Source organism: Marmota marmota, unplaced genomic scaffold (genome assembly GCF_001458135.2).
Source record: "Marmota marmota marmota unplaced genomic scaffold, marMar, whole genome shotgun sequence".
NCBI classification, from domain to species: Eukaryota; Metazoa; Chordata; class Mammalia; order Rodentia; family Sciuridae; genus Marmota; species Marmota marmota.
Window position 1 is genome coordinate 375,348 of NW_025999880.1, and position 24,888 is coordinate 400,235.

At 45.3% G+C, this 24,888-nt stretch overlaps 3 protein-coding genes across 4 annotated transcripts; all 3 read right to left on the reverse strand.

Moving 5' to 3' along the window:
* Positions 1–4,540: 4,540 nt before the first annotated feature.
* Positions 4,541–8,054, reverse strand: Ccl16 (C-C motif chemokine ligand 16). Its single transcript, XM_015495320.2, has 3 exons — positions 7,828–8,054; positions 5,221–5,341; positions 4,541–4,821 (listed from the first exon to the last, which is right to left on the reverse strand). Exons 1-3 carry the CDS (start codon positions 7,895–7,897, stop codon positions 4,674–4,676), a joined length of 339 nt encoding a protein of 112 aa, XP_015350806.1. The 5' UTR covers positions 7,898–8,054; the 3' UTR covers positions 4,541–4,673.
* A 2,109-nt stretch (positions 8,055–10,163) lies between these two features.
* On the reverse strand, positions 10,164–12,912 carry Ccl14 (C-C motif chemokine ligand 14). Of its 2 annotated transcripts, none has more exons than XM_015495322.2 (3): positions 12,783–12,912; positions 10,741–10,855; positions 10,164–10,301 (listed from the first exon to the last, which is right to left on the reverse strand). In XM_015495322.2, exons 1-3 carry the CDS (start codon positions 12,853–12,855, stop codon positions 10,214–10,216), a joined length of 276 nt encoding a protein of 91 aa, XP_015350808.1. In that variant the 5' UTR covers positions 12,856–12,912; the 3' UTR covers positions 10,164–10,213. The 2 variants fall into 2 exon arrangements, with proteins under 2 accessions (XP_015350808.1, XP_048643814.1); XM_048787857.1 differs by having other exon boundaries at positions 10,185–10,301; positions 10,741–10,918; positions 12,783–12,910.
* A 5,033-nt stretch (positions 12,913–17,945) lies between these two features.
* On the reverse strand, positions 17,946–21,942 carry LOC107150339 (C-C motif chemokine 15-like). The gene is made up of 4 exons (XM_015495319.2): positions 21,696–21,942; positions 19,242–19,304; positions 18,640–18,751; positions 17,946–18,219 (listed from the first exon to the last, which is right to left on the reverse strand). The coding sequence occupies exons 1-4, from the start codon at positions 21,769–21,771 to the stop codon at positions 18,123–18,125; spliced, it is 348 nt and encodes a 115-aa protein (XP_015350805.1). The 5' UTR covers positions 21,772–21,942; the 3' UTR covers positions 17,946–18,122.
* Between the last annotated feature and the right edge of the window lie 2,946 nt (positions 21,943–24,888).

The window sequence follows — 24,888 nt, forward strand, 5'->3', positions numbered from 1 at the left end:
GGGCAAAACTCCCTCTTTTTGGCTCACTCAGAGCAACTTCTCTTCCTCTGAAGTATCTGCCTCAGTCTGTAACCATGTTCTGGGGGCGTTTCCTACTTCAAAGGGGGTTGGTTACCAGTGCATTTTCTTGACCAAAGTTCTTTCATCCATGGGTAAGATTCTTTAATTTTCTTCCAGTAGTAGGGACTGAACCCAGGGCCTTGCACATTGCTAGACAAGCTCTTTACCTCTGAGCTATATCCCCAGCCCTTGTCTTAGCGTTTTAGAGAACAAGAGTGTTTTATCTTTTCTTGTAATACTTGTTCAAGACCCTGTGCTGGGGGCTGGGGATGATTGCAGCAACCCTTTAAGATATCAGTTCTATTTTGCAGAAGAGAAAACTTGGCTCAGAGAGATAAGAGCCCTGCTAATACATACTGGGCTCTGGAGAGACTCAAAGAAACTTTCTGCATTTTTGCCCATTGCTTCTTTAAAGCCTTCTTGTCAGGAGTTAAAGGACATTTGCCCGGAAGCCAAGCTCTCCAGGTAGTCCAGGTCATGGGAGAGAAGCCTCAGGCCTGGAGCTACTGCTTCCTCAGTCAGGTGACCCCAGTCTTTCCCACGCTCTAGGAGTCTCAGGCTTATGTGGATTTGAGTTTTGTTTTGTTTTATTTTTTAAAAATATGGCCCCCAAGTTCTAGTGCCACATATGCCAGAGACTCATAGTGTGACATTGGGCACTTTCGTGTCCTTCTCTAGCGTCTAGTTCCTTTATCTTCACAATGAGGAGAATCTCTCTCTACCCCATCTACTATATTTCATATCTCTTCCCTGACCCATACCCTATGGTCCTAAGGGAACCTCAGATACAGGAAAAAAAGGGCCCCTCTGTGAAGCACTTATTGTGTGCTAAGTACTCCTCACATCACCTGCCAATCTTCTCCACATCAATAGGTAGCTACTACCATCCATCTGTTTCACAGAGTGAGGAGATGGAGGCTTAGAGGGAGTCAGTGGTGACCCAAGTTAAGTGGCAGAATTGAGATTCGAACCTGGATTTTTCTATCCAAGTTTGGTTCCAAAGACTTTTAACCATCACATCAGCTATGTCCCCCAAGTGCCAACTCAGGCTGCTGGTAACGCTCAATGGCTGCTTGCACATGAACATGCACACATGTGCTCTCCTGGGGGAAAGTGTGTGCTCACTTGGCCCACGTCAGAGGATGAATAGCATTTCTAAAGTTAGCCTCAGGACATCTGGTCATCTGATCCAAATCCTCATGGTGTGGAGAGGAACATGCTCTTGTGTTACCCAGAGTTGCTTTTTCACTTTCTTCTCTTTCTGTCCCAGCTCGTTCCCCCATTTCTGTTTGGGCCTCATTCACCTGGAATTACCCCTTTCTCTCATACTAGACTGAAAAAAATCCACTAATAAAGTTCTTACTTTCTACTCCCTCCCAACTGGCCACCTCTGTTCCACAGGACTGACAGCTCCTTCCATAAGCTGGTTGAAGTAGGTGTATATGGGTGAGGTCTTCACTTTAGGATGGCAAGAGCTGGAAATCCCTGTGTGTCGGAATGAGGAGGGGTGTGTGTGTGTTAAAGTCAGGTACCCATCTTCCTTCCTTGAAAAGAATAGGAATACCCTCCCCCGCTTTTTTGGTATCAAGGATTGAACTCAGGGGCACTCAACCACGGAGCCACATCCCCAGCCCTATTTTGTATTTTATTTAGGGTCTCACTGAGTTGCTTAGTGTCTCACAGTTGCTGAGGCTGGCTTTGAACTCACGATCCTCCTGTCTCCGCCTCCCAAACCACTGGGATTACAGGCATGCACATCTGTGCCCGGCTTAGAATAGCCCTTTAAAAAAACACTTAAATGTGCCCATGAATCACCCTTCTGGTTCTGAACCACTAGCCGTTTTTGGCAAGATATATGTTATGTGCTGGGTGGGGATTTGCTTTTGTATATATAAATACTCAGATTTTTATACTGACAGCTCAACCTTGAACTCCTCTGATGAACAGGATTAAAAAAAAATGACATTTAATTTCCAACCTGATAGAATCAGGGCCCTGTGCTTCCTGTTTTCAGCCCATTCCTGTCCTTTAAGACTTTGAATCCTACTTCCCTGACTTTGACCCTGGTGCTGGCTAAGGACTTTGAAACTTCCTCTTGCCTTGGGTGTGCCCTCTGTTTTGTCCTGCCTCCTGTTTTGTCCTGCCTCACCAGTTTGTTTGCAGTAGTCATCTAACTTTAATTGCCAGATTTTTGCTTTGTCCACTCAACAGCCCTGTCACTTCCCCCACCCCCAACTCACGTCTACTCGGGCCTCTGCAAGCGAAGTTACAGGCCTGACTACATTGTGTGGGTTAGTGATTCCTTGAACCTCAGACTGTGAGCTCTTGAAGGGGGGCATTGATCATATTTAGCTGTAGCACTTGAGCTCTGTTAGCAAGGAGTGCAGAGAGAATTCCTGGGACACTGAGCAGGAGCTCACAGTCCAGGGAAGGACAAAAATAGGTAGCACTCACCTCCTGTGGAGAACAAATGGTAGCCAGCATGTGGGGTAGATTCCTCACCTGCCTTTGAGCTCCTTCTTAAGATAATGGTGATTGTTCACATTCAGGTTGTTTTGATGCAAGGAACAGAAACCAAGATCTGCTAACTCTGGCGAGCAGAAAGAAAAAGGGGGGATACCACAGGTCCACTGATGGGTGGTGAGACAAACAAAATGTAGGGTATACGAACCATAGGAATACTGCTCGGCCTTAAAAAGAATGAGGTTCTGACATATTACAGCATGGAGGACCCTAGAAGAGAGTACGTTCAGGGAAGTCAGTCAGTCACTAAAGGACGAACACTGTATGATTCCATTTAAATGAACAACCTAGAGGAGTCAACTTCATAGTGACAGAAAAATAGAACGATGGTGGGGGAGGGGAGAATGGTGAGTTGATAGGCAACCGGCACAGAACTTCAGTCTGGGGTAATGAGAAGGTTCTAGAGGTGGTAGGGGTGATGACTGAACAACAATGTGAGTATACTGTATGCTTAAAATGATTAAAGTGATATATTTTATTTTATTTTTTTAAAGAGGGGGGGAGAGAGAGAGAGAGAGAGAGAATTTTAATATTTATTTATTTTTTTTAGTTTTTGGCTGACACAACATCTTTGTTTGTATGTGGTGCTGAGGATCGAACCCGGGCCACACGCATGCCAGGCGAGCGCGCTACCGCTTGAGCCACATCCCCAGCCCAGATACATTTTATATTAATATATTTTTTAATGCACACATGAACACACATCCCAGAACTGATCTAAACCAGTGAAGGTTAATCCAGGGGTGCTAAGGGCCACTGTGGCCCTTCAACATTTTTTTTTTTTAAAGGAGGAAAAATGGTCAGGGTGCTGGGGTATCTCATGGAACTGAAAGACTAGCCAAACCCCTCATCTTGGAGAAGGGCAGGAAGCAGAGCAGCGTCAGGAACTTCAGGGCAGAAGTTCATAGGTCTCTTCCTTTGGAACGCTGCCAGAATTTCACCTCTGCTGCAGACGCAAGTAGTCTGTTTCTCAGGTTCAAATTTCCAGTCTCTTTGAGAAAGAGTCAGGTGCCATGGGGCAGAGGCAGGCTCATGTATTACCAACATGGCCACTGGGGGCAGTAAAGAGTCAGTTCGCCAGAATCCAATTCATGAGCCAGTTTTCACTAGTTTAATTTCTAGTAGTCATCTAACTTTAATTGCCAGATTTTGTTTTGTCCACTCAACAGCATTTTTTTTTGAAAATGTTGGATTCTGTTGAATTCAGCTCCCTGCTTTTGAGCTGGAGAGAGAGGAGTAGAGAGCAGGGGATATCTACTCTATGTTCCTGTCCTTAGTGCTACCTAACTCTCTAGTTCCCAACCTTGTCAAAATTATTAAGGCAATGTAGAAAAGGCTAGGGCGGGGGAGGGGGTGCTCCCCTTATGCTCTCAGGGAAAAGAAAATTAAGAATCAAATTGGCAATTAAGGACACTTTATTTATTTGCAAGCTTAAGATCTGGATTGAGAGTTTACCCCCAGCCTAACCTAATATCCTTTCTCTGCCTTGCATAATTTAGCATGGAAGCTACAGGAGCACGCCTCTTCTGTTGAGTCTGGTATCCTTTGCATGGCACTTTGAGGAAGACCAAACGTGGGGGTGGGGATGCAGCAATGTCTCTGTTACAGGTTAAAAAGTGATTAACATGGATATTTCCACCCTGGCCTCCCCGATCCCCACCACCAAATTATGTTTTGGAAAAAAAAAAAAAGAATGGGAGAAAAAATAGATCCAGGAAAGGGATAAGATAAACAGGAAAAATCAAGAGTTCTATGGGGTTAATGGGCCAAGATTCAGAGACTAGAGATGGTTTGGTTGGTTGGAAACTGGAATATTTAGAACACCTGGTATATTAGTGTAAGATGAGAAATGGGATGCAGAGCATGAGAAGAAGGTGAAAGAGGTTTTTTTTTCTTTTTTTTTCTGAATTGAGAATGTATCTTTCCCTGCCCTTAACTTTGACATTTCCTCCCAAGGTTGAGACAACATTCAAAATACTTTTATTTTGATCATTGACCTGTGTCTTTATGACTGTGCTACATCAGACCATAGGGCTCCTTCCTCCACAGACCTGGGCTTGCATGGAGGCCTTATCATCATGGGAGCCAAACTAGGGCTGGCCTTTTTCTGTTCTGATGATTTTAACTGAGGCCGAGTTCTTGGGAGGCAGCAAAGGTATTTGGGGATCCTTGATGTAGTCTTGGACCCAGCTGTCGTTGGGGTTGGCACAGACTTCTCGGTTCTTCTTGGTGACAAAGCTGTGGAGGCAGAGTTAGATGTCATGGGCTGTGGAGCAAGAAAGGGGGACCAGTCCACATGCCCCCTCCAACTCTCACGGCTCATGTCCCCTATAGTCTCCCTTCAGCTCCCCTATCTGGGTCCCCTTAGACCTCTCTAGTCTCCATCCTCCCGTCTCTTAGTTCCTTCCCCATTCAACCTAGACATTCAGGCTCGGGTTTCACAATGGCTGCCATTGACTGAAAACACAGGCATAAGTGGCAAAATCAGGAATTAAACCCTGGTCCCTGAGATTCAAAGCCCAAACCCTTGGCCACTCCCTACTCCACTGCATGGAGACCTCTTGGTCTTATGCAGCCCATTCCTGCCCCAGGGTTTCCCTCCCATTTCCACAGATGTCTTGGCAGGCAAGTGCTTACATGATTGCTGGCAGGTGACAGGTGAGGGCCTCTCTGTATCCTTTCACCAGTTTCTGTGGCAGTGTTTTCTCATGGTATGTCACACAGCAGGAGGCTTGAATGTTCAACCCCTCAGGGTGTCCTGAAGGAATCACATTGCAAGTTGAGCCAGTGAGATCAAGAGGGAGACCAAGGCTGCTTACCTCCATCTCCCATGGATCGCATGCCACTCCTCTGATGGCAAAGCCACCTGTTTGCAGCTTGATGGGTGATAGGGAAAGAGAAAAAAATGAAACCCTCCAAGGACACACATGGGAAGCCTTCAGCCTCTGAACTAAGTGTCATCTAAATACAAATGGCTCAGAGACTCATCTTTGCTAATGAAACTGGCTCACTCTTGTTTACTTGTGATTCAATTTGGCAAATATGTATTGAGCTCATGTCTTTCTGGGGGGTAAAATGACAAGGCCACTACAAGCCAGGGTAAAAAGAAAGTGAAACATTAAACACTACCATAGAATGTGGTCCAGGGCAGAACAGACTTCGGGACAAGGTGTTGTGGAAACAGAATGAGGGGGACTGAGCCCAATCTTGGTGGTTGAGGAAGTACCTAAAGCAGGAGGTGGGTGCCTGGATTGGTTTTCAAAAGATGAGTAGGATCTAGACAGGCAAAGGGTTTGTAGGATGTGGAAGAAAGAAAGAGGCCTGAGGTTGGGGGAAGCTCACTCAGTGGATCTAGCCATCGCTGAGCAGTTTGGGGTCTCTGGAGGGAGAGGAAGGGGAGGAGGAAGGATGAGGAGGAGATGAAAGGGAGGGAGAGGGATGGGACACACACTGACCAAATCATGGTGAAATCTGGGCTCCAACCTGGAGGCATTAGAGCTGCTGAGGTAGGGAAGAGGGTGAAAGAGGAGCCATGACCAAGAGGAAAAAGTGTACGATTCAGGCCTCAGAGTCAGCTGGGATCAGAATCTTGAATAAATGATTTGAATCATGAGCAATTTTCTCTCTCTCTCTCTCTCTCTCTCTCTCTCTCTCTCTCTCTCTCTCTCTCTCTCTCTCTCTCTTTGTAATATTAGGGATTGAACCCAAGGGTGCTCTATTACTGAGCTCTTTTTAAAATTTTATTTTGAGACAGGGTCTCACTAAGTTGCTGAGGCTGGTCTAGAACTTGTGATCCTCTTTTCTCAGCCTCCTGAATTGCTGGGATTACAGGTGGGGACCATCATATCTCAGCTATGTGTAGTTTTCTTAATCACTCTAGGTTTCAGTTTTCTCATCCATTAAATGGGGATAAAAGATACTTAAAAAGATCACCGTGAGAATAGTTGAGAAGATGTCTGACCCAGCCCGGCCACAGAAAGCTCAGTTGGTGCTCATTAGAATATCATTGAGAACAAATGGTAGTAATGGCCACTCTTCTTGCTTGGAAACAGCTGTTTTCCTTCTCTCTGAGGTTTGCAGGATGTTGGACTTGATAGGTTAGTGATCTCTTGAGCTCCCCTGACTACTTGCCAGTTGGAGATACGACCCAGGAAGTCAGGCCAGAGACACTCCCATCCCCCAAACCCGCAGAGTGCCAGTAAGTCCTTCTGTGTAGTCTGACCCTGTGTTTCCAACCAGTGACAAACTTTGGGATATCTCAAGAGCGCCCTTTGGCTGATCCATGTTTCAGGAGGGCTATTTTCTTTAGATCTGAACCCACTGCATTGGCCTGACTGATCTTCCCAGAGGACATGGTTGTCCCTTCCCACCCACCAGACACACACAGTTCCTCCATAAGTGACTCTGTGTACAGTTCTTTTATAAGTGATGTTCCTGTCCCTGGTTCTCAAAATAGAGTTTACAAAGACCAAGGTCAGTCACCCTGAGAGTATGTGGACAGATTGCATGATGCACTTGACCTTTGCTCCTCTGTGTGTTGATGCAGGCCCAGCCAGGCCAGACCACAAACTTTGGGAGAAAAGATGGGCTGGGGCCACCCAAGGTTTCTGCATAGAAGGGCTGAGTGTCTTTGTGCTTTTCTTTTTGTCACTAGTACTCATAAATAATGGCAGAGGCAGGGGTTAGGGAGTGGACAAATAGGTCCCAATTCCTCCTCTCTTGAGATCCCAAACCTTTCAATGCTCCTCTCTTTGGTCTTTGGTGGGATAGGAGTGAGAAAGGGGGGCACAGATCTCCAAATAGCATACTTGGCCATCCCATGGAGACTCATTTTGTTTATCTGGTAGTCCTAGTAATCCATGGCAGCCGCTGCAAGGAAGTGGGGTGTCTAGTTCAGACTCCCCACTCCTGGGCTTGGACCCAAGTGATGGCTTCTATGTTCCTCACCCTCATTTCACTTGCCACACTTACTTACTGCACTGCATTCTCCTCTACTCCTTACTCTTCTTTCCCTGAGACTCCTGCAGACTCCTCAGGAAACCGAAACTCAGTTTCCTAGACCTGCCCATCCCCAGAAGGTTCTAGATCAAGCCCAACTCTACTTACACAGGGGAGGAATTGAGACCCATAGCTGGGGCGAAGGCTGGGAGCGGTCAGAGAGCTGACAGTACTCTTGGTATCCCCTCTCTGCCTGCCACCTGTTCCCCTTTCTCATCCCTGCCTTACGGGGACCAAAGGACTCACTTGGCTGGAAGTAAGAAGCCGATGTGGTGGCGAGGATGAGGAGAAGGAGGGCAGCCACAGAGACCTTCATCTCTCAGCAGGGCAGTACAGCTCCAGGGGACTGCTGAGTGGAGGTGTCCACCTTGCTGCTGGTCGTCGGTGCTCCCACTGCTCAGCTTTCTGGACTCTGACCACTTCAGGAGCGGGTGGAGGAGGAGAAACAGCTGCCTCTGTTTTGGCAGTGGAGGATGGGCGGGAGCTGATGAGTTGGCAGGATTTGAATTCACGTGAGGGGATGATTGGAGGACTGTGTGGCCAGGGGCCACTGCCCGCCACTTTGCATGCCCCATTCTAAGTAATCCTCTCAATAGTGAAGAAGTGATCACTACTCCAAGGCCGCTGGCGCTTAGAGACGGGAGGTCGCAAGGGTTGGAGGTGAATGGGTCAGCAGTACCGAGAACCAGATCTCTTTGCTTTCACAGTGTCACCTACCACCATCTCTGGGTTGAGGAAGGAGGCGGGGTAGAGCAGTCCCAGTTTGCCTCTGGTGACTGGTCTTTGGGAGGGTGAGCAGGGCCCCCCTCCCCAGTCTGAGGACACCTGATTGAGCTCAGACTCTTTCTTGTCACAGGTTATGCTACTAATACTCTGATAAAACAGTAAGCCCGATACCTGAGTTCCCATTTGTTGTTGATGTGCTTGGTTTGTCTGTGTTCTTATTTATCTCTTTGGACCTTAGACTCTGAAGTGTTTTTATATTTCTAGTTGTTGATGGACCTTTATTTTATTCATTTATTATTTTTATGCAGTGCTGAGATTTGAACCCACTGCCTCACACATGCTAGGCAAGCACTCTGCCATTGAGCTACAACCCCAGCCCTCCGGAGTGGTTTTTAGGTGCAGCAGCAGTCTGGGTTTTCCAAATACAGATTCACCAAACCCTGCCACCGTGGCCAATTGTGACCAGCAGAGGCATTCCTACGCCGTGAACCTGACAGGCAGTTTCCATGGTCCTGAGTTCACTGGGACCTGCTCCCCACCCCCATCAATCCGGGGCTCTGGCTGAATTTGCCCCACCACGTCTTCTCTCTTTCCATTGCCTCAAGACCTGGTCCCAGGTTATGGCAGCAGTCTGTGAAGAGAAAGAAGATGCAGGGGATTTTACTGCTAATGGACTGCAAGCTTCAGAGGCCTAAGGGAAGAGTCAGGAGTTGAGGGCAGCAGGAGGCAGGGCCCCATAGGCAATGTGCAGCTCCTGGGGGCGCCTGCTGTTGCTGTGACTGCTTCCAAATAGGAGACACATCTCATGCAATGAGTCTTGGTGGGTCCCAGGCAGTCAGTGGTGGTAAAACTGTGACATTTTCCTAGGAGAGGGAAGGAGGGTCTGTGAGGTGCTCCCTTGACCTCTGTTCATTGGAAGTGAGGGGGTCTGAGGAAGCCTGGGTGTGCCTTTAGCCCACTGGTCCCTGCTGGTTGCTGCTTTGGCCCACACACTCTTGTCTGTGAAAGGCTGCCGGCCAGGGCAGGGCGGTCATGGTCCCTACACCAGGCACGCTCTTCCTCCAAGTACATGAATTTCCTCCTTAACCCTGAAGATAAATTTAGGAGCCTATTCTTGGGGCACAGATCTCTTGATTCCTGTCTCATTTTGTCCTTCCTTCCTTCCTTCCATCCATCCATGATGCATCCGTTCATCCATTCATTTAATAAGCACCTGACATGGGCCAGGCTTTCTGCTTGGCCTTGTGGGGGATACAAAATGGAGTAAAGCAAACAGTATAAACTGGTATATGTAAGTGAAGAGGGAGGAACTGTATAAATGTGAATGACTCATTTCTATCCCAGTTAGCAGCAAAGAAAAACATGCGTGCACACACACACACACACACACACTCTGGAGTCTGACTATTAAGGAGAGGGTTTCTTGAAGATCGGGTAGTAAGTCTTAGCTTCTGTACTTGTTGTGAAGCTTAAATGAGATGGTGCAAACAAGCTGCTTAGCAGGGTGACTCGACTGTGGTAAGCACTGACAACATGGTGCGTGTTACCCCTGGCACACAGGAGGTGTGTGAGGAGGTGGCTTCACCCTGTGTTTCTCTCTTGCTTTCTGCTCAGCTTCCCACTACCCCACTCACAGTCTGGACCTGTTTTCTGGACTCTGGCAAAACTTGTGCACAGTGAGACTTGATGCTGAGGTGCCACACCCAGCTCAGCTCACTGGTGTCACCAGTCTCCTGCCAATGGACAAATTCAGTAGAAATGAACGAGGGCAGGGAAAGGCATGAGGGGTCTTTAATTCAAGGCAGGGCAGCTCCCAGGGGTGGTGGGGGAAGGTTGGGGTGGAGGGGCCTTGGCCTCTTCTTTTCTTTCGGCTGAGCTGAGCCCTTCTCCAGCGCTTCTGGATCACTTAGCTGTCCTCCAGGTCCTTGATATAGTCCTGGACCCACTCATCCTTAGGGTTGGCACAGATGGGGTGCCCCTTTTTGGTGATGAAGCTGTGGAACAATAGGGAGAAGGATTACAAACCAAGGGGTCCAGTGGCCAAGGAGAAAGCCCATCCTCCCTCCCTCCCAAGTCCCTGCTGGGCCAATCCCATCTCTCCTTCCTGTGTTAGCAGCAGCTAGGGGCCGGGTTCTCTTCAGAGACATGCTCTTCAGCCCCTGGGGCTCCAGCATGTGTAGTCTCTGTGTCCCCCTCTTCCCCACCCCCCGGAAGTGATCTTGTGCCTCCTCCTTTCTCCTGATGCCTCCCCCATCAAGGGGCCAGCATTCAGGTGGCTCTCTCAGCAGGCTTCAGTCATTGAGTCCCCGGTGTGCCCTCTGGCTGCCTCTCCCTGTGTGGACACACCTGGGAGGCCTTGTAGGAATCCTGTTCCTCTCCAGCCCCTCTCCCCAGGCTCTCCCTCCCCCAGTGTGGTGTGTCGTTGCCACCTACACAATTCCGGACTTGGGACACTCGCTGCTGGTCTCATAATAATCTATAATCCGATGACGCGGGAGTGTGTGGGAAACATAGGTGAAGCAGCACTCTGAGGGGTTGTAAGGTCCTCCTGAGGAGAAAGCAAGGGGCATGCTGAGGTGAAGCCTCCGTCAAGGATGCATTGCTGCTACTCCTGCAAGGAGGGAGGAGACAGCCCCGCTGAACTTGGAGGGAGGGCTTTGGAGAAGCTCGTCTCTTCTCCCTCTCCTTAGCATTCTTCAGCCCCTTTCCTCCACCCCACATGGGAAGGTCAGCTGATGACGTCCAACTCCAGGCTTGGAAAGCAGTGAACCCCACCTTCTCATTGAGCACACTAGGAAGGTGGGGTTCACTGACTAGGAACTGACTCACAGGGAAGGCTAGTGACTGGCCCAAGATCATGGGACCTGAGCTCCTTACTCAGAAAAGATGCTCCAACTAGGAGTACTTGGAAAAAATGCCAACAGAGCTCAAGAGACATGTCATTTGGGATGCGGCTCCACCCAGTCCCTTGTCCTGTCCCCATTAAGCCCATGGACTGCAGAGAAGGAAGAAGGTCCACACCAAACTCTTGAGGACAATGGTCATGGAGTCAGGACACCCCAATTCTAACCCATCTTCACCTTTTCTATGGGCGGTGACCATTTTATTTTCCCTCTCTGTTTCCCCCACTGTAATTGGACTGTGTCAGTGGACTTTACACTGAGCTTTCTTTGGCTATATTGGGGGAACTGCTGAATTTGAGAGCAGTGTCCTAGGGATCTCATTTAACCCTTTTTCCTGTATTATATACTGGCTTCCATGGAAGATTTTGCTTGAAGAAAAAATTTCGTGGTCTAAAAGTTCTAAAAATCACTGGATTAGTTGACTCTTCATCTATTTTCTGACTGTGAAATTTCACAGCTCTTATAAGAGATGCAAGGGAGTGATAGTGAGGTCACCTCAAACTTGAATTCCAGGGGTAGCGGGAAGGGCCCTGTGCGAACAATCTCATACTGTGGTTATGGAGTCAAAAAATCAGGTGTGTGCATGTGATGTGCCCAAGCTGGACAGAAACATGAGTGGGCACTGCAGTGGCATCAGAGGTCACTGGATGTCGGGGCAGATGCTTGGGTGGAAAGAGAAAGATCTGGTCCTGCACCCAGCCCTATGCCAGGCAGCATCCTCACTATCCAAGGAATGGACTAAGGGATCCCTGGTCCCTAACGCCCACTCAGGGCTCTGACTCTACCACCTTTGTTCTCTGAGCTGACAAATGACTTTTCAAAGAGATCAAACTGTCCAGATTTGCCTCCATTAATTTTCAACTAATTTTATTTCAACAACCTTCTACATTCCCCTCCAGTTTCTGAAAACAGAAACAAGGTGGAGTCAGGACACCCCAATTCTAACTCATCTTCACCTTTTCTTTGGACTGTGACCATTTTATTTTCCCACACAGTAAGTGAGGACTTTGGACTGGGTCAGTGGATTTTACACTGAGCTTTCTGTTCTGGGGGCTTCTGTGGCTATATTGGGGTAACGGAAGGGCAAGGAATGTTTTTGGCTTTCCGATAAGGCCGCTCATCCTAAGAATTAAATTGCAAAAGGGTGGCCCGGACAGGAGCCCCCACTGTTGTGGCTCTTCTAGTCCATACCCAAGTAATACTGCACTCACAGGGCATGGGTGACACCAGAAATAGGTTGGGCGCAAATCTCAGGGTGAGGAGGGTGCTGATAGACAAAATGGCCTTGAAGGGTTCCAAACCCTGCTCCTAACCTCCCTGGGATAAACCCCCCCCCCCCCCCCCCGCAAAGCATAGGCTGCTTTTATGCTTATTGGCAAAGAGAGGAATTGAGGGAGTGGAGAGGAAGGCTGGCCTACATCTTGGCCTTGAGGAGAAGGGTCCTGGAGTGAGTAAGGAAGACACCAGTTGAAGAAGATGGCAGACCCCCTACACCCCACCTCTCCAGCCATCTTACTCTATTTATTTTCCCACAGGGACTGGATTGGAAGGAAGACAAGGTGTTGCACTCACGTGAGGAGGATGCGACCTTGGCCTCTAGGACAACAGAGAAAAGGAGGAGGAGGAGGAGGGAGACGGTGGCCATGGAGAATTTCTTCAGGAGGAGAGCTGGCCTGCTGGGGGCTTCCGAGGCTCCTGGGGTGAGGGAGTGTTGAGAAATGATCACTGAGGCAAATATATATATATATATATATATATATATATATATATTTTTTTTTTTTTTTTTCAAATAAGGGAACTGAGATTTTGAAAGAAAGCAGGAAGCAGCAGATGACTCAGTGATTTCACATCCTGAGGATTTGTTGAGGGTGGTGTGAAGGATGCACGGAGAGCCAAGATTTCAGGCAGGAAATTGCCTCCCATCCTCAGCGGGAATAACTCCTCTGATGTAAGCCCTTGCCCTGACGTGGGTCACGAGATAGGGGCTGGGGCACTGTCTCAGCCTCAGCCAAAGATCTCAAGGCTGGGATGTGTCCTGTGCCCAATTCCAGTTTCAGGTCTCCTAATAAGGGCAGGTGGGGCGTGATGATTCTGGATCTGGAGACCAGAGGACATTTGGGATAGTGAGTTGAGGTCTGGAGTCTCCCTTCATTGATCAGAGCCAGGACTCCCTCACCTAAGTTCTGAAGCAGTTCCCAGCCTCATCCCCATCTCCCTCTCCACAGGGGGAGGATGTGTAAAGAAGAGCAATGATGCTGAGTAGATAACTCATTTATGGAATGATGGCTGCACACCATAGCCACTGTCCCAAAGGCACTATGAATTCAGTCTTTATAACAACAGTTGAGGAGACTGAAGCTCAGAAGCCAAGCACAAGCTTTGACACTTGATAAGTGGAGCTGGCGTTCAAACTCAGTCTGGCTTTGAAGTCTGTGTGCTCTAAAGAAATATGGTCGCCCCAACTAAACTCTCCCAAAATGTCCAGGCTGGCTTGGGTTCTCTATAAGAGCTTTAATTTTAGCCCCTTCTGAGCTCGGGGAAGGGATCCCTTTGGCGCCTCCTCCTGCTTTCTGACTTTTGCTCCAGAGAAGCTTGGTGGAAAACTTGGAGGATGCTCACTGCAGGGACAGCTAGCAGGTTTTATTGATTAGTGGTGAGCGGGAGCCCTGTACTAGAAACTATTCTGAGGCTGTGTCCAGGTCCTCAGGAAGAAGTCCTGTGACTGGTGTGTGTGGTCTCTGTGCAGCTTGTCCTCTGTATACCTGCCATCCTTAGGTTAGTCTAAGCTGGCCATTGACCAAATGGAAACCAGGGATAAGACGAGGCCAGTGACTTCTCATGTTCACACAGTGACTTGGATCCCACTCTGCAGACTCAGTCTACTGGCCCTCACCATGCTCTTCTTGGGGGGCATTTTGTCCATTTTGCTTGCTGTTGTGGTTACGTAGCTGTTTAATCTCTTTTCACCTGGAATCATCAGGGCAGGGAACATCCATTGTTCATCTTTGTCCATTCATGTAAGAGATGATTTATAAATGCATGTTTTAAAGGAAAAATGAATAAATAAATCAAACCAGGTTATTCATGTGTATGGTATAGGAAATGGCTGACTTCTCAAGGTTAGGTGTGGAGACAGTCATTAATTTTCTTTATTTGTTACCATTCGTAACTGCACTGTTTAACTCTTCAAATAAAATGACAACAGTTGTCATTAGGAACAATCTCAGGAAACAAGTTGTTTCTGGGGAGAATATGAGTTGGGAAGAGAAAGTGTTCACTCTTGTTTTCATGAAGGTCTAGCCCACCTGCCCAGGAAATCCCTTCATTTTTCCAGCAGTTATGGAGTTCTGAACTGCCATCATTCTGGATATGCTAACTGCTCTACTAAACAACCCAGGGGATTAAACAAAATGAAGGCTTATTTTTTCCACATGTCATGGTCTCATGAGGTCAGCAGGAGGGCAAAGACCTGTGTGTTGGGGAGAGCTATTTCCTGCGCTCCTTCAGGAACCAGGGCCTTTTCTATCTTGTGATGCCACCATTTGCAGCCTAAGACCTCTGAGCTTATGACCAAAAGGGAGAGACCAAGGAGGATTGAGAGATTTTCATGAACCAGTTCTGGAAATGATATAAAATTACTGTCACCCACAAGACAGTAATTTTAGCCAATATCAAACCACCTCACTCCCACCTGATGATAAATGGGTTGAAAATACACAACATTATGACCAGGAGGAAAAGGAATATAGTTGGTGACCACATCACTTTTTTTAAAAAAAATTTATTTTTTAGTTATAGGTGGACACAATATCTCTATTTTATTTTTATGTGGTGCTGAGGATCGAACCCAGTGCCTCACGCATGCTAGGCGAGCGCTCTACCTCTGAGCCACAACCCCAACCCCTACATCACTTTTTTAAAACGTAATTTTATGCCATTCTTTGGCCTTTTCCTATTCCTACTGAATCAAATTTCAAAGGGTGGAACCAGCAGTGTGTGTGTGTGTGTGTGTGTGTGTGTATGCGCACGTGCGTGTGTGTGTGTGTGTGTGTGTGTGTGTGGTGCTGGGGATTGAACCCATGGCCTTGTGCATATGAGGGCAATCTGTTTTTTAATAATGATTCTTATGCCTGGTAAGGTTTCAGAAGCCCTTATCTGTGTAACAGATTTCTAGCTGCATTATATTATTTTCTTTCTTTCTTTTTTTTAAAATTTTATTTATATATAACATATATAGAGCTCAATTTTTCATATCTCTGGTTGTATAGATAGTACACTCACACCAATATGTGTCCTCATACATGTACTTTGGGTAATAATGATCATCACATTATATTGTTTTCTTTAGCCCTTAGACAATGTAATTTAGGCCTGGGGAGTCCCAGACTGTTTGCCTCCAAGTCTAAATAGCCTAATCTTTTTAGTCCAGTGTTGTATAATAATTTTGGAGATTTAGTGATGAATTAGATGTAATTTTTATACCCAAGTATTATATCATTTTTTCATTTTCAGTCTCCTCTATGGATTGAGGTATTTTTAAAGTACAGCAATTTAATGTGTTTTCTTCTCATCGTTTTCCTAATGTGTAGCACAATGGATAACATAAAATAGCCACTCAATAATAATTTGTTTGAGTGACATAAATATCTGTTTTAGAATTCCTGAGAAAGGGGTGTTGGCAGAAGAAACTTGTGTGGAATGACTTGGCTAGTTCCCACTTCAGGGCAGCTGGGAGCAGGGTTTGCACAATTCTCTAAACCAAGAAGGAATCTGCCGAGGGAGTCTTCCAGAGGGGATCATGGGCCAAGCAAGAATTGTGCAGTTCCCCAGCTCACAAAAAGCCCCGCCCCATCCCTCAGTTTATCCCCCAGATGTTAATCTGACCACCTCAGTGAAAGCCTGGCAAATGCACTTCTCCTTTCTCCCCATCCAGCAGAACCAGAGCTCCTATAATCAGAATTTGCATTTATAGCCAGAGAACTAGGGACTTCTACTTATGCTGAGAATAGCATCATGGGGAGAAAAGCAAGGCATTTCTGAAGACCCTGCATGGTCCACCAGTTAGCCCACCTACCTGCTATCCACACCTCTTTAAGTGCTGTCTCTAAGCAAGGTCCTAGGACACCTGCAGAAGAATCACCCAGGACACTAGTTTAAATTGAATGCACTTGTGCTTTATCCCTTCTCTCCAATCACTTCCCGCCAATCCCTCCCCATCTGCACCAAAAGTCAGCTGTCTGAGGTCAGTAAAGAATTCTTGGAAATTAAATATAGAAAGAACAATACTAAAGACAAAAGAAAATTTCTATCACACAGCATAAAGTGTAAAATATGAGGGAAAAGTTAAGACTCATAAGGGATAGATGCACAAAATCCAATACCCACCAGTTGTTCTAGAAGCCTACGATAGCATGAATGGAGAGAAGAAAATAAGGAACCCACAGGAAAAAAGTTGAGTTAAAATAAGGCTCAAGCCTTCAGAGTAAAAGGCTAATTAAGGGAATAGCAGGGATGATGAATAAAGGACACATTTAGATACATTTTGGTAAAATGTCTGAATTTCAAAGATAAAAGGAAATTTCCTAAAAGTTCTAAGGATGTATTTTTATTCAGTTAATAATAAATCAGCTGGCTTTGGAATTTTGGCGTTATACGATATAGGAGAAGATGATTGAGCACTGTCTACAGAGAGAAAATGATCTTGAAAGAGGACTTTCATAGTCAGATGAGCTATCAAAAGGTTTTGACCCTCAAAATCCCAGAAAGTTTATTGTTTGTATCATTTGGAGTTCCTTGTTGCAAAGCAGTAGAATATGACTCTGGTTGATTGAAGCAAAAGAGAAATTTATCACTAAGATTTTGAGTAGTACCCAGAAATATCAAGAAAGCTTGAAAAAATGGGTAGACACCTAAAGAGAGCCGCTTGATTGCCACAGCCAAAATGATGCACCGGGAGTCAGTAGTGTGGATACTGCCACCTCTGCTGGGCACTGAAGCTAGCGGTGCCAACCTCCAGAACTGGGCCATGAACATGTGTGCTGGCACCACCACCTCCAAAATCTGTTGCCACCACCACTGTCACCTGGGTGGATTCCCTTCTTCTTCTCTGCAATACTGGAAGGGAGCATCAGAATGATCAGATTTGCCTGCCCTGGTCCCACAAGGCAAGGGAGGGTGCTTGCCTTTCTCATCTTTTCCAGTAGGAGGCAGTAGGAGGATATATTCTAGTAAGATGAAAAATTCAAGAGGGAAGCTGTGGGCCACTTGTCACAAGATAACAAATTCGGAAGCGTGGTGAGAAAAAAATCCTTGTAAGCCTTTTTTTTTTTTTTTTTTGCAGGTCTAGAATCATTTCTGCAGACTGGAAGAGGAACTCAGAATGATCTTGAGGAATGTTTCCTAGAATGAAGTGGTTGCCAGGCAACCACTTGGTTGTGAATCTTCAGGTACAAATCAAGAATGATAATGAAACAAAGACCAGGATCTCTCTTTTGGTAAATAGGAAAAAATTATGAGCTAAATAAGAACCTTTCAAAAGATTACTGTGGGTCAGATATTAAATAAAATTGTACTGTGATTTGAGCAAATGGTGGAGGAGATTGTAACCAAGCCTTCAAAGATTAGCCATTTCAGAAGAGGGGAGCTGAGACTGGTGAATTTGTTTTTTATTTCTTTGGGGCTCAGCAGTTCTTTCAGTTTTATTTCGGTTTATTTCCTTCAAAAATCCAAGCAAAGTTAAATTGAATACTCTTTATTAGATGCATTACTTTTCTAAAAAACAGAACAGAAAATTTCTTTAAAAAGTAGTTTGGGCAAAAAAATTCACCGGAGGTGCTTGGGCAAGAGAATTGGGGATGGGATGGCTGGCCATTCTGTCCTTTCTTCTTATGCAAGGTTCATAATTCTTGGATCCTAGGATGATGGATTGTGCTTCAGTTTTTTCATGCACTCTTGAACTGATGGATCACTGGGTTTGGCACAGACATGTTGCCCCTTGTTGGTGAGAAAGCTGGGCGACAAGAAGGCGATTATGAACGGAGTTGTCTTCAGCAAGTGGACCCAAGGAGCCCCATCCTCCTTACCCCTGGGAATCCCCACCCAACAGTCTCTTCTTTCCATTCTCTGCAGAAGGCAGCTCAGGCCCAGAATCCTCTCTGAGACCCTCCTCTGCCTGTGAGACTCCCTGGGGATTCATGGGAGTGTCCTTGGGCAGCCTCCTGCCTGCTCTCTCCTTCCTTCCCTCTCCTCCCCTCCACTAGGAAGGTCTCATCCCTCATGCCCTGCAGGACCCTGGTGAGGACACAAGTTGTCCCTTACCTGGCAAGATCCAAGGGTGGGACTATTTTAGACACCCATCCCTCATGCCCTCCCTCCAAGACCCTGCAGGCTCCCTGGCTCCTGACACATGATGGGTGAGATTGACACTTACATGACACCTGGCTGTGAGCACCCACTGCTCGTTTCAAAATAATCTTTCATGAATGTACACCGGATACTTCGTGTAATATATGAGAAGCAGCAGTCAGCAGGAGAGTTAAAGACTATAAGTGGAGAAAGGGCTATTTAAGGGACAGGTCTTTTCTCTCAAGAGTACCATGGAGGGTGCAGTGAAGAGTACCAAGAAGAGGGACCAGCATTCAGAAGGGATGCTTCTTCCTTCTTGGGCAGCACTCACTGTCATCTCCTTGCTTCAGAACCCCCACCTCAAAGTTGAATTGTGTGTCTGAAGGTACCCAGGTGGACTTATGGCCACGACAGGGGCAATAGCATTTTCTCAGAAGGGGAAGGCAGCTGCAGGCACCAGAGAGCACCCTGTGCCCCAGCTGGGTGGGCTATCAGGACTGCCAGGTGGGAATAGAAAAGGCATCTTTGCAGGAGGTACCCATGGCCCATCCTGATCTTCCCTGGAGATTTCTACATACCCCAGGGTCCTCCAGATCTCTCTCTGCTCTGTAAATATGGTGGATGAAACCATAGCACGGGTCTTGCTCATCTTCTGCTTTTAAATATATAACACAATGGAATATTTACCTTTATTAACTAGTGGAGGTTGAAACGGATGCTCTCTCTCCAAGAGTTCTCTTGTTTCTGGATCTGAAAGAAATAGAAAGATGGGGAGAGAAATAGCTGGGAGGCAGCACCCTCTCAGCATCTCTGCTCCTCTATTCCTTGCCCCATCCCAAGGTAGAGAGGTTCTGATCCTGGACCACCGTCACCTGTCTGGGTTTAGGCCTGTCTCAGCCCTTTTGTATCATGAGTGCTCTGGGCCCTTTTGAAAATGTTGGAGACATGAAGACTTTGTACTGACTCTGAAATGCTAAAAGCAAACTGCAAGTTGAACATGCTTCTGGAATCTCAGGACTCTGGAAACAGCAAGTTTTTCATCTACTCATTTGGTGGCAATGTCCCTTGAAGTGATGTGAAGCTACTTCCAGTCTTTATTTATCTAACTTAGTATAAATATTCCCTAAGTGTTTGATTAAAATATGCTCCCCAGAGACCACCAGAGAGGTTAGGTAATGTCCAGGTATCGATGACTTTTTCAAAACCAGAAAAATTTTGCATTTCAGAAAACATCTAACTCTAAAGATTGTTGGTAAGAAATTGTGAACCTGCATCATTCTAATTAGGCAAGTGCAACTTAACTTCTAGCTGGTTTCTTAAATAGTTACAATTAAATTACATTTAATAAGGCATTTGGGCACTTCTCTACATGTTTGATATGATGTGGGTAGAACTGCAATGAAAATAAATAAATAAGATCTGAGCTGGGAATGGTGACTCACTATCATGCCTATAGTTCCAGAGACTTGGAAAGCAGAGGAGGAAGATCGAAAGTTTGAGGCCAGCCTCAGCAACTTAGTGAATCTCTTAGCAACTTAGCAAGACATGTTCTCAAAATTAAAAAACAAAAAGGACTGGGGATATGGCTCAGTGGTAGATTGTTGACTTCAATCCAAAGTGAAAAAAAAAAAAAAAGAAATCTGAGATAGCCTTATCTTTCCATAACTACTTCTGAACTAGCTCATATCCTGATTTCAACAGTTATTATCTATGTGATATTAAGCAAGTTATTTAAGGTTTCTATACCACAGTTTTCTCATTTGGAAAGTGAGAGAATATAATAATGATTACAACAACAACAACAATAATAATATACAAACTATATACAATTGCTTAAGTCCTACTCTTTCGTTCCCTACATGAATGGCAAATTTACAACTTGTTCCAACTAATACCTAACCCACAAAGTTGTTTGGAAGACTCAATGTTTAAAGAACAGTGACGGCATGGCACATAGAAAATACTAGATAATATGTTTGTTAAATAAAAATTAGAATTGTTAGGTGACTGCTAATCATGCTTTTTATTTTTTAATTTTTTCTCCCTGCATCCTGTGACATTTTAACTTCTTAAGAATCTTGACAGCTGGAGAGAGAGCCTCTCCCAGGACTGGTCAATTTTTAGAGACAGCAAGTGTTTCAAACTGACTAATGCTGAATGCTTCTGCCCAACCACTTCTTTGTCTCACTCTCAAATGCCATGCCAACATGTCCCCTGCCCTAAATCATTCTACAGCCAAGTACCAGACAATGAAAGACCATCATCACTATATCCAAAGCTTTCTGGACGTATTCAACCTATCCAGTCTTAAACAGCACCCCCTCCTTTGTCCTGAGTTCTTCTCAGAAACCTCATAAAGGCTCTGGCATAGGTTTCTCCTCTATCCTTCTTGTGCCCCCTGGCCCAAAGCTGAGGTACACCATGGCCCTGTGCTGCTCAGTGTACCTCCCTCTCTTGGGAAATGTAAATAATACATTCTTTTTTTTCTTGGTACCAGGGATTGAACTCAGGGTCACTCAACCACTGAGCCACATCCCCAGCCCTATTTTGTATTTTATTTAGAGACAGGGTCTCACTGAGTTCCTTAGTGCCTGGTTTTGCTGAGGCTGGCTTTGAGCTTGAGATCTTTCTACCTCAGTCTCCCGAGCCTCTGGATTATAGATGTGCATCACCACACTCAGCTGCATTCTTTTTTTTTTTTTTTTTTAAGTGGCATTGGTCTCTCTGGAGATTCAGTCACCTTCATAAATTAAAATTCCACATATTCAAATGAGAAGGTGATCTCAGGTGAGTCACTTACCTGGCTAGTCCCAATTCCTCTGAAAATGGCATTTCTACAGTAGATGCTATATAATGGTGCAAACATCATGGGATTCTATACTTCTTTCCACAAATTTATACTTTAAAGATGGTTCTTTCCATCTAGCTAAAATGCCAGCTAAGAGAAGGTATCCAATAATTCTGGCCTTGCAAAGGAGATAACTCTTTCCCCAGATGGAACCAATCATCTCTGTGCAGTTTCTCTCAGGGATCAAGAGCTGCAGACAGAGTCAGGGAGGGCAATGATGCCCTCTGCATCTTCTCCCCAGACCAAGAGTTACCGAGGACCTGGCCACTGGTGAAGGGGCTCTCCAGACTCACTGGGTATGACCTGGGCCTGGGATCCAAGGGAAGCACCAAGAATGAGGAAGGAGAGGGCAGCTGCAGAGACCTTCATCTTTCCTGTGGGCAGGCAGAGTTGTTCTGAGAAATAAATTTTGATCTCCCTGATTTGCTGGCCTGTCCTTATGTGTATCAAAGGAGGAGGATCAGGAAGTCACAGGACAGAGGTCAGAATGCTCTCCATTGGCTCATTAATAGCGAACATTCTATTTCTATAAGACAGAAAGAGGCTGAGAACGTAACAGGAAGTAGAGGGCAAAGGTGACATGGGGATTTTCCAGCTGTCCCAGTATACAGGCACAGAGAAGAACTATTTCAAGAAGGATTCCTCTGTTAGGAGACTCATTGGTTCCTATAAATCTGACCACAGGGTGAGGGCGGGTGTCTCTTGTCAGACTTCCTGACTCAGGGTTGGGACTTGGTGGACACTGTGCCCATTTCCAGTTCTCTTCTGGCCCAACCAGAAGGGAATTGAAACTTAGGAGCCAGTCCAGTTGGCCACTGGAATGAAGAGCAGGAGATTAGGGGCCAGGAGATTCCTAAGCTCTGATGATCCCAAGGCCTAACCACTGCACCCTGACTCTCAAGTGCCCTAAAGCCTGAAATCAGGGTACCCTCCAGGAGGCATGCTCTGGCATACAGCCTTGGCCTTGTGATTCATCATTCAGAATCTGCCAGGGGCTTCTCATGGACTTGGGGCCAACATCAAAGTCTTTATGTGCAGAAGGCCCTGAAGACTTGGGTTCTCTTCCCACGCACTGCCCCTCCACTTTCCAATACAATGACACTTTAGTGCATAATAACTTCAACAGCTAAAAGTGAATTTTTAAATTTAGATTTTCTTCTTTAGGAGAGGACCTATATACTTGAGGACCCCAACAGTTGTGCTTAATGGATAAATTGGTGCCATGCTAATACTAATTCCTACTAACTCATCAACTCTATTCAGGAAGGTTTCTAGGCCCTTGCTCCCTCCAGGTTGGGCCAGGTGTTCCTGCAAAGTGGTTCCACAGCATCTGGTATTCAAATCCCATAGTTACAGTCATATTCTATTTCTAAGGCTTATTTACCTAATTCCCACCCCCACAGCTGCCTTCTCCTTCCTCATGGGTGTGGTTAAAAGAGCATAGGTGATTCATTCTCTTAACAAAATCCCCAGTGCACAGTTACAAGGTCCTTGGATATCTGCAAGGATGAGGTAGTTAACAGAGAATAAAGTAAAACCAGAGGTGTGAGTTCCCATGTGCAAATGCAGAATGGTGATAATGAAATAAAGACAAATCATTTTCTTTTGGTTAATAAGACTGAAAATTAATGGAAAATTCTTAGAAACTAAGACTTGCATGAGATTCTCATGGGTCAGATATTAAGTAAGTTGTGTCATTTGAGCATGACCATAGTATGATGAAAGATGCTGTTTTCCAAACTACCACAAAACCTTAAAAATACTAGCTATTTTGGTAGGGAGGAGAAGATGAGACATAATGTGAATTTGTGTCTAGTTTCCTTGGGTTATAAAAATCCCCAGTTTTTGTTGTTATCTCAGGAATTTTTTTTTTTTTTTTTTGCAGTTTGTGACTCACTGCTCTAAAAGTTATTTCCTCCTATTGATTTCTTAGGCAAATCATACTAAAAGTAGACATAAGTTTAAAACTTTTTCTTTTTTTTTAAATATTTATTTTTTAGTTTTTGGTGGACACAATATCTTTATTTTATTTTTATGTGGTGTTGAGGATTGAACCCAATGCCCCACGGGTGCCAGGCGAGCACACTACGGCTTGAGCCACATCCCCAGCCCTAAAACTTTTTCAAATAGAAAACATTTTGTTGTAGTTTAGAATTCAGTGCTGTCCTTTGAATTTTATGAGATAGTAACCAAAGTGTACTAATTGTAAAAATAAGCTTATATGCTTAAATAGAGGTGTACATATATTTGATAGCTACTCTCTTTAAAAGTTTTGTTTTTCTTTTTTTGCAGCATTGGAGATTGAACCAGGCCCTCTATTACTGAACTACATCCCCAGCCCTTTTTATTTTATTTTGAGATAGGGTCTTCCTATGTTTTCCAGACTGACCTTGAACTTTCGATCCTCCTGCCTCAGCCTCCTGAAGAGCCAGTTTTACAGGTGTATGTCACTGTGACTGGCTTACATTGTTTATAAATATCCTTTAACTTTAGAGGAAAAGTCTTTTCAGAACTTATGTATATTAATAAAAACAATTAAAACTTAGAAACAGGGCAAAGGATAAGTGCACACCTTCCTATGTCATCCTGGAATGTTGCTAACAGCCGCCCCCCACCCCACCCCGGATTCCTGTAAGTGTAGAGGATGGTAGGAAGGGGGTTGATGTTCCACTTACTATTAACCAGGTCCCAAAGTTTATGAGATAACATATTAACTTGAAAATTTTGACCAGGACATATGCAAATGATTTCTGTCCCCTAGAAGATAGCCCTAAAGGGGATAGGTTTATGATCACTCTATACATAGGTACTAATTTATCCCCTAACTTAGCAAACATGTTTTAGAATATCATCTGCAATTAACTCTATAAACTCTATTCCTCCAGTGATTTTTGGATCAGTTTTATGATTCCATCACACATGGACCCATAACATGGTTTAAATACACACATTCAATCTATATTTGAATGAGTCATGACTTTAGCTATTTAAAAATAATACTATGATATCTCTTGTTTCAAAGATAATACTTATCCTAAGATGAGTAATCCCCTCAGTTTCCTCTTCCTCGTAAACTTCAAAATAAATGAGTAAAGTAATTGGATTTTGCTCTAGAACAACTCAGTCCTGGTGTATGAGGACTGGCACTGGGTGCCGTGGGACCTGAGAGACAGACAGATCGAGCATTAGAGTGCAGTTTACTGGGGACTCACTGATAGATGCAATTTGAGTCAGAAAGAGAGGCAGGGAACTGGGTTTGGAGAAAAGAGACTTCATTGTAACTGGAATGTACCTGGTTTACCTTACACTGACGTAAGAGTCAGGCATGCTCCTGGAGCCGGACTCTGGTTGTAAAGCTCCACATATCACTCTAATGGTTTTATCCTTTTATACCTTTCTGGGAAACTATGCAGGAAAACCCAATTTGAGTTGTTCTGGGGCAATCATGGTGGTTACAACTCAGGTTCTGCCATCAAATCAGGCTAA

Bases quoted from the DNA above. Each gene is read 5' to 3' on its own strand.
- Ccl16 (XM_015495320.2), bottom strand. From the start codon at position 7,897: ATGAAGGTCTCTGTGGCTGCCCTCCTTCTCCTCATCCTCGCCACCACA. The intron at 5,342-7,827 runs GTGAGTCCTTTG...TGATTCCTTCAG, and splicing joins GGCTTCTTACTTCCAGCCAA to GACACCCTGAGGGGTTGAAC. The intron at 4,822-5,220 runs GTAAGCACTTGC...CTGCCTCCACAG, and splicing joins TGTCACCTGCCAGCAATCAT to CTTTGTCACCAAGAAGAACC.
- Ccl14 (XM_015495322.2), bottom strand. From the start codon at position 12,855: ATGGCCACCGTCTCCCTCCTCCTCCTCCTCCTTTTCTCTGTTGTCCTA. The intron at 10,856-12,782 runs GTGAGTGCAACA...CTTTCTCCTCAG, and splicing joins CAAGGTCGCATCCTCCTCAC to GAGGACCTTACAACCCCTCA. The intron at 10,302-10,740 runs GTAGGTGGCAAC...ATTGTTCCACAG, and splicing joins TGTCCCAAGTCCGGAATTGT to CTTCATCACCAAAAAGGGGC.
- LOC107150339 (XM_015495319.2), bottom strand. From the start codon at position 21,771: ATGAAGGTCTCTGCAGCTGCCCTCTCCTTCCTCATTCTTGGTGCTTCC. The intron at 19,305-21,695 runs GTGAGTCTGGAG...TATTTCTTTCAG, and splicing joins CCAGGCCCAGGTCATACCCA to ATCCAGAAACAAGAGAACTC. The intron at 18,220-18,639 runs GTAAGTGTCAAT...CTTGTCGCCCAG, and splicing joins TGCTCACAGCCAGGTGTCAT to CTTTCTCACCAACAAGGGGC.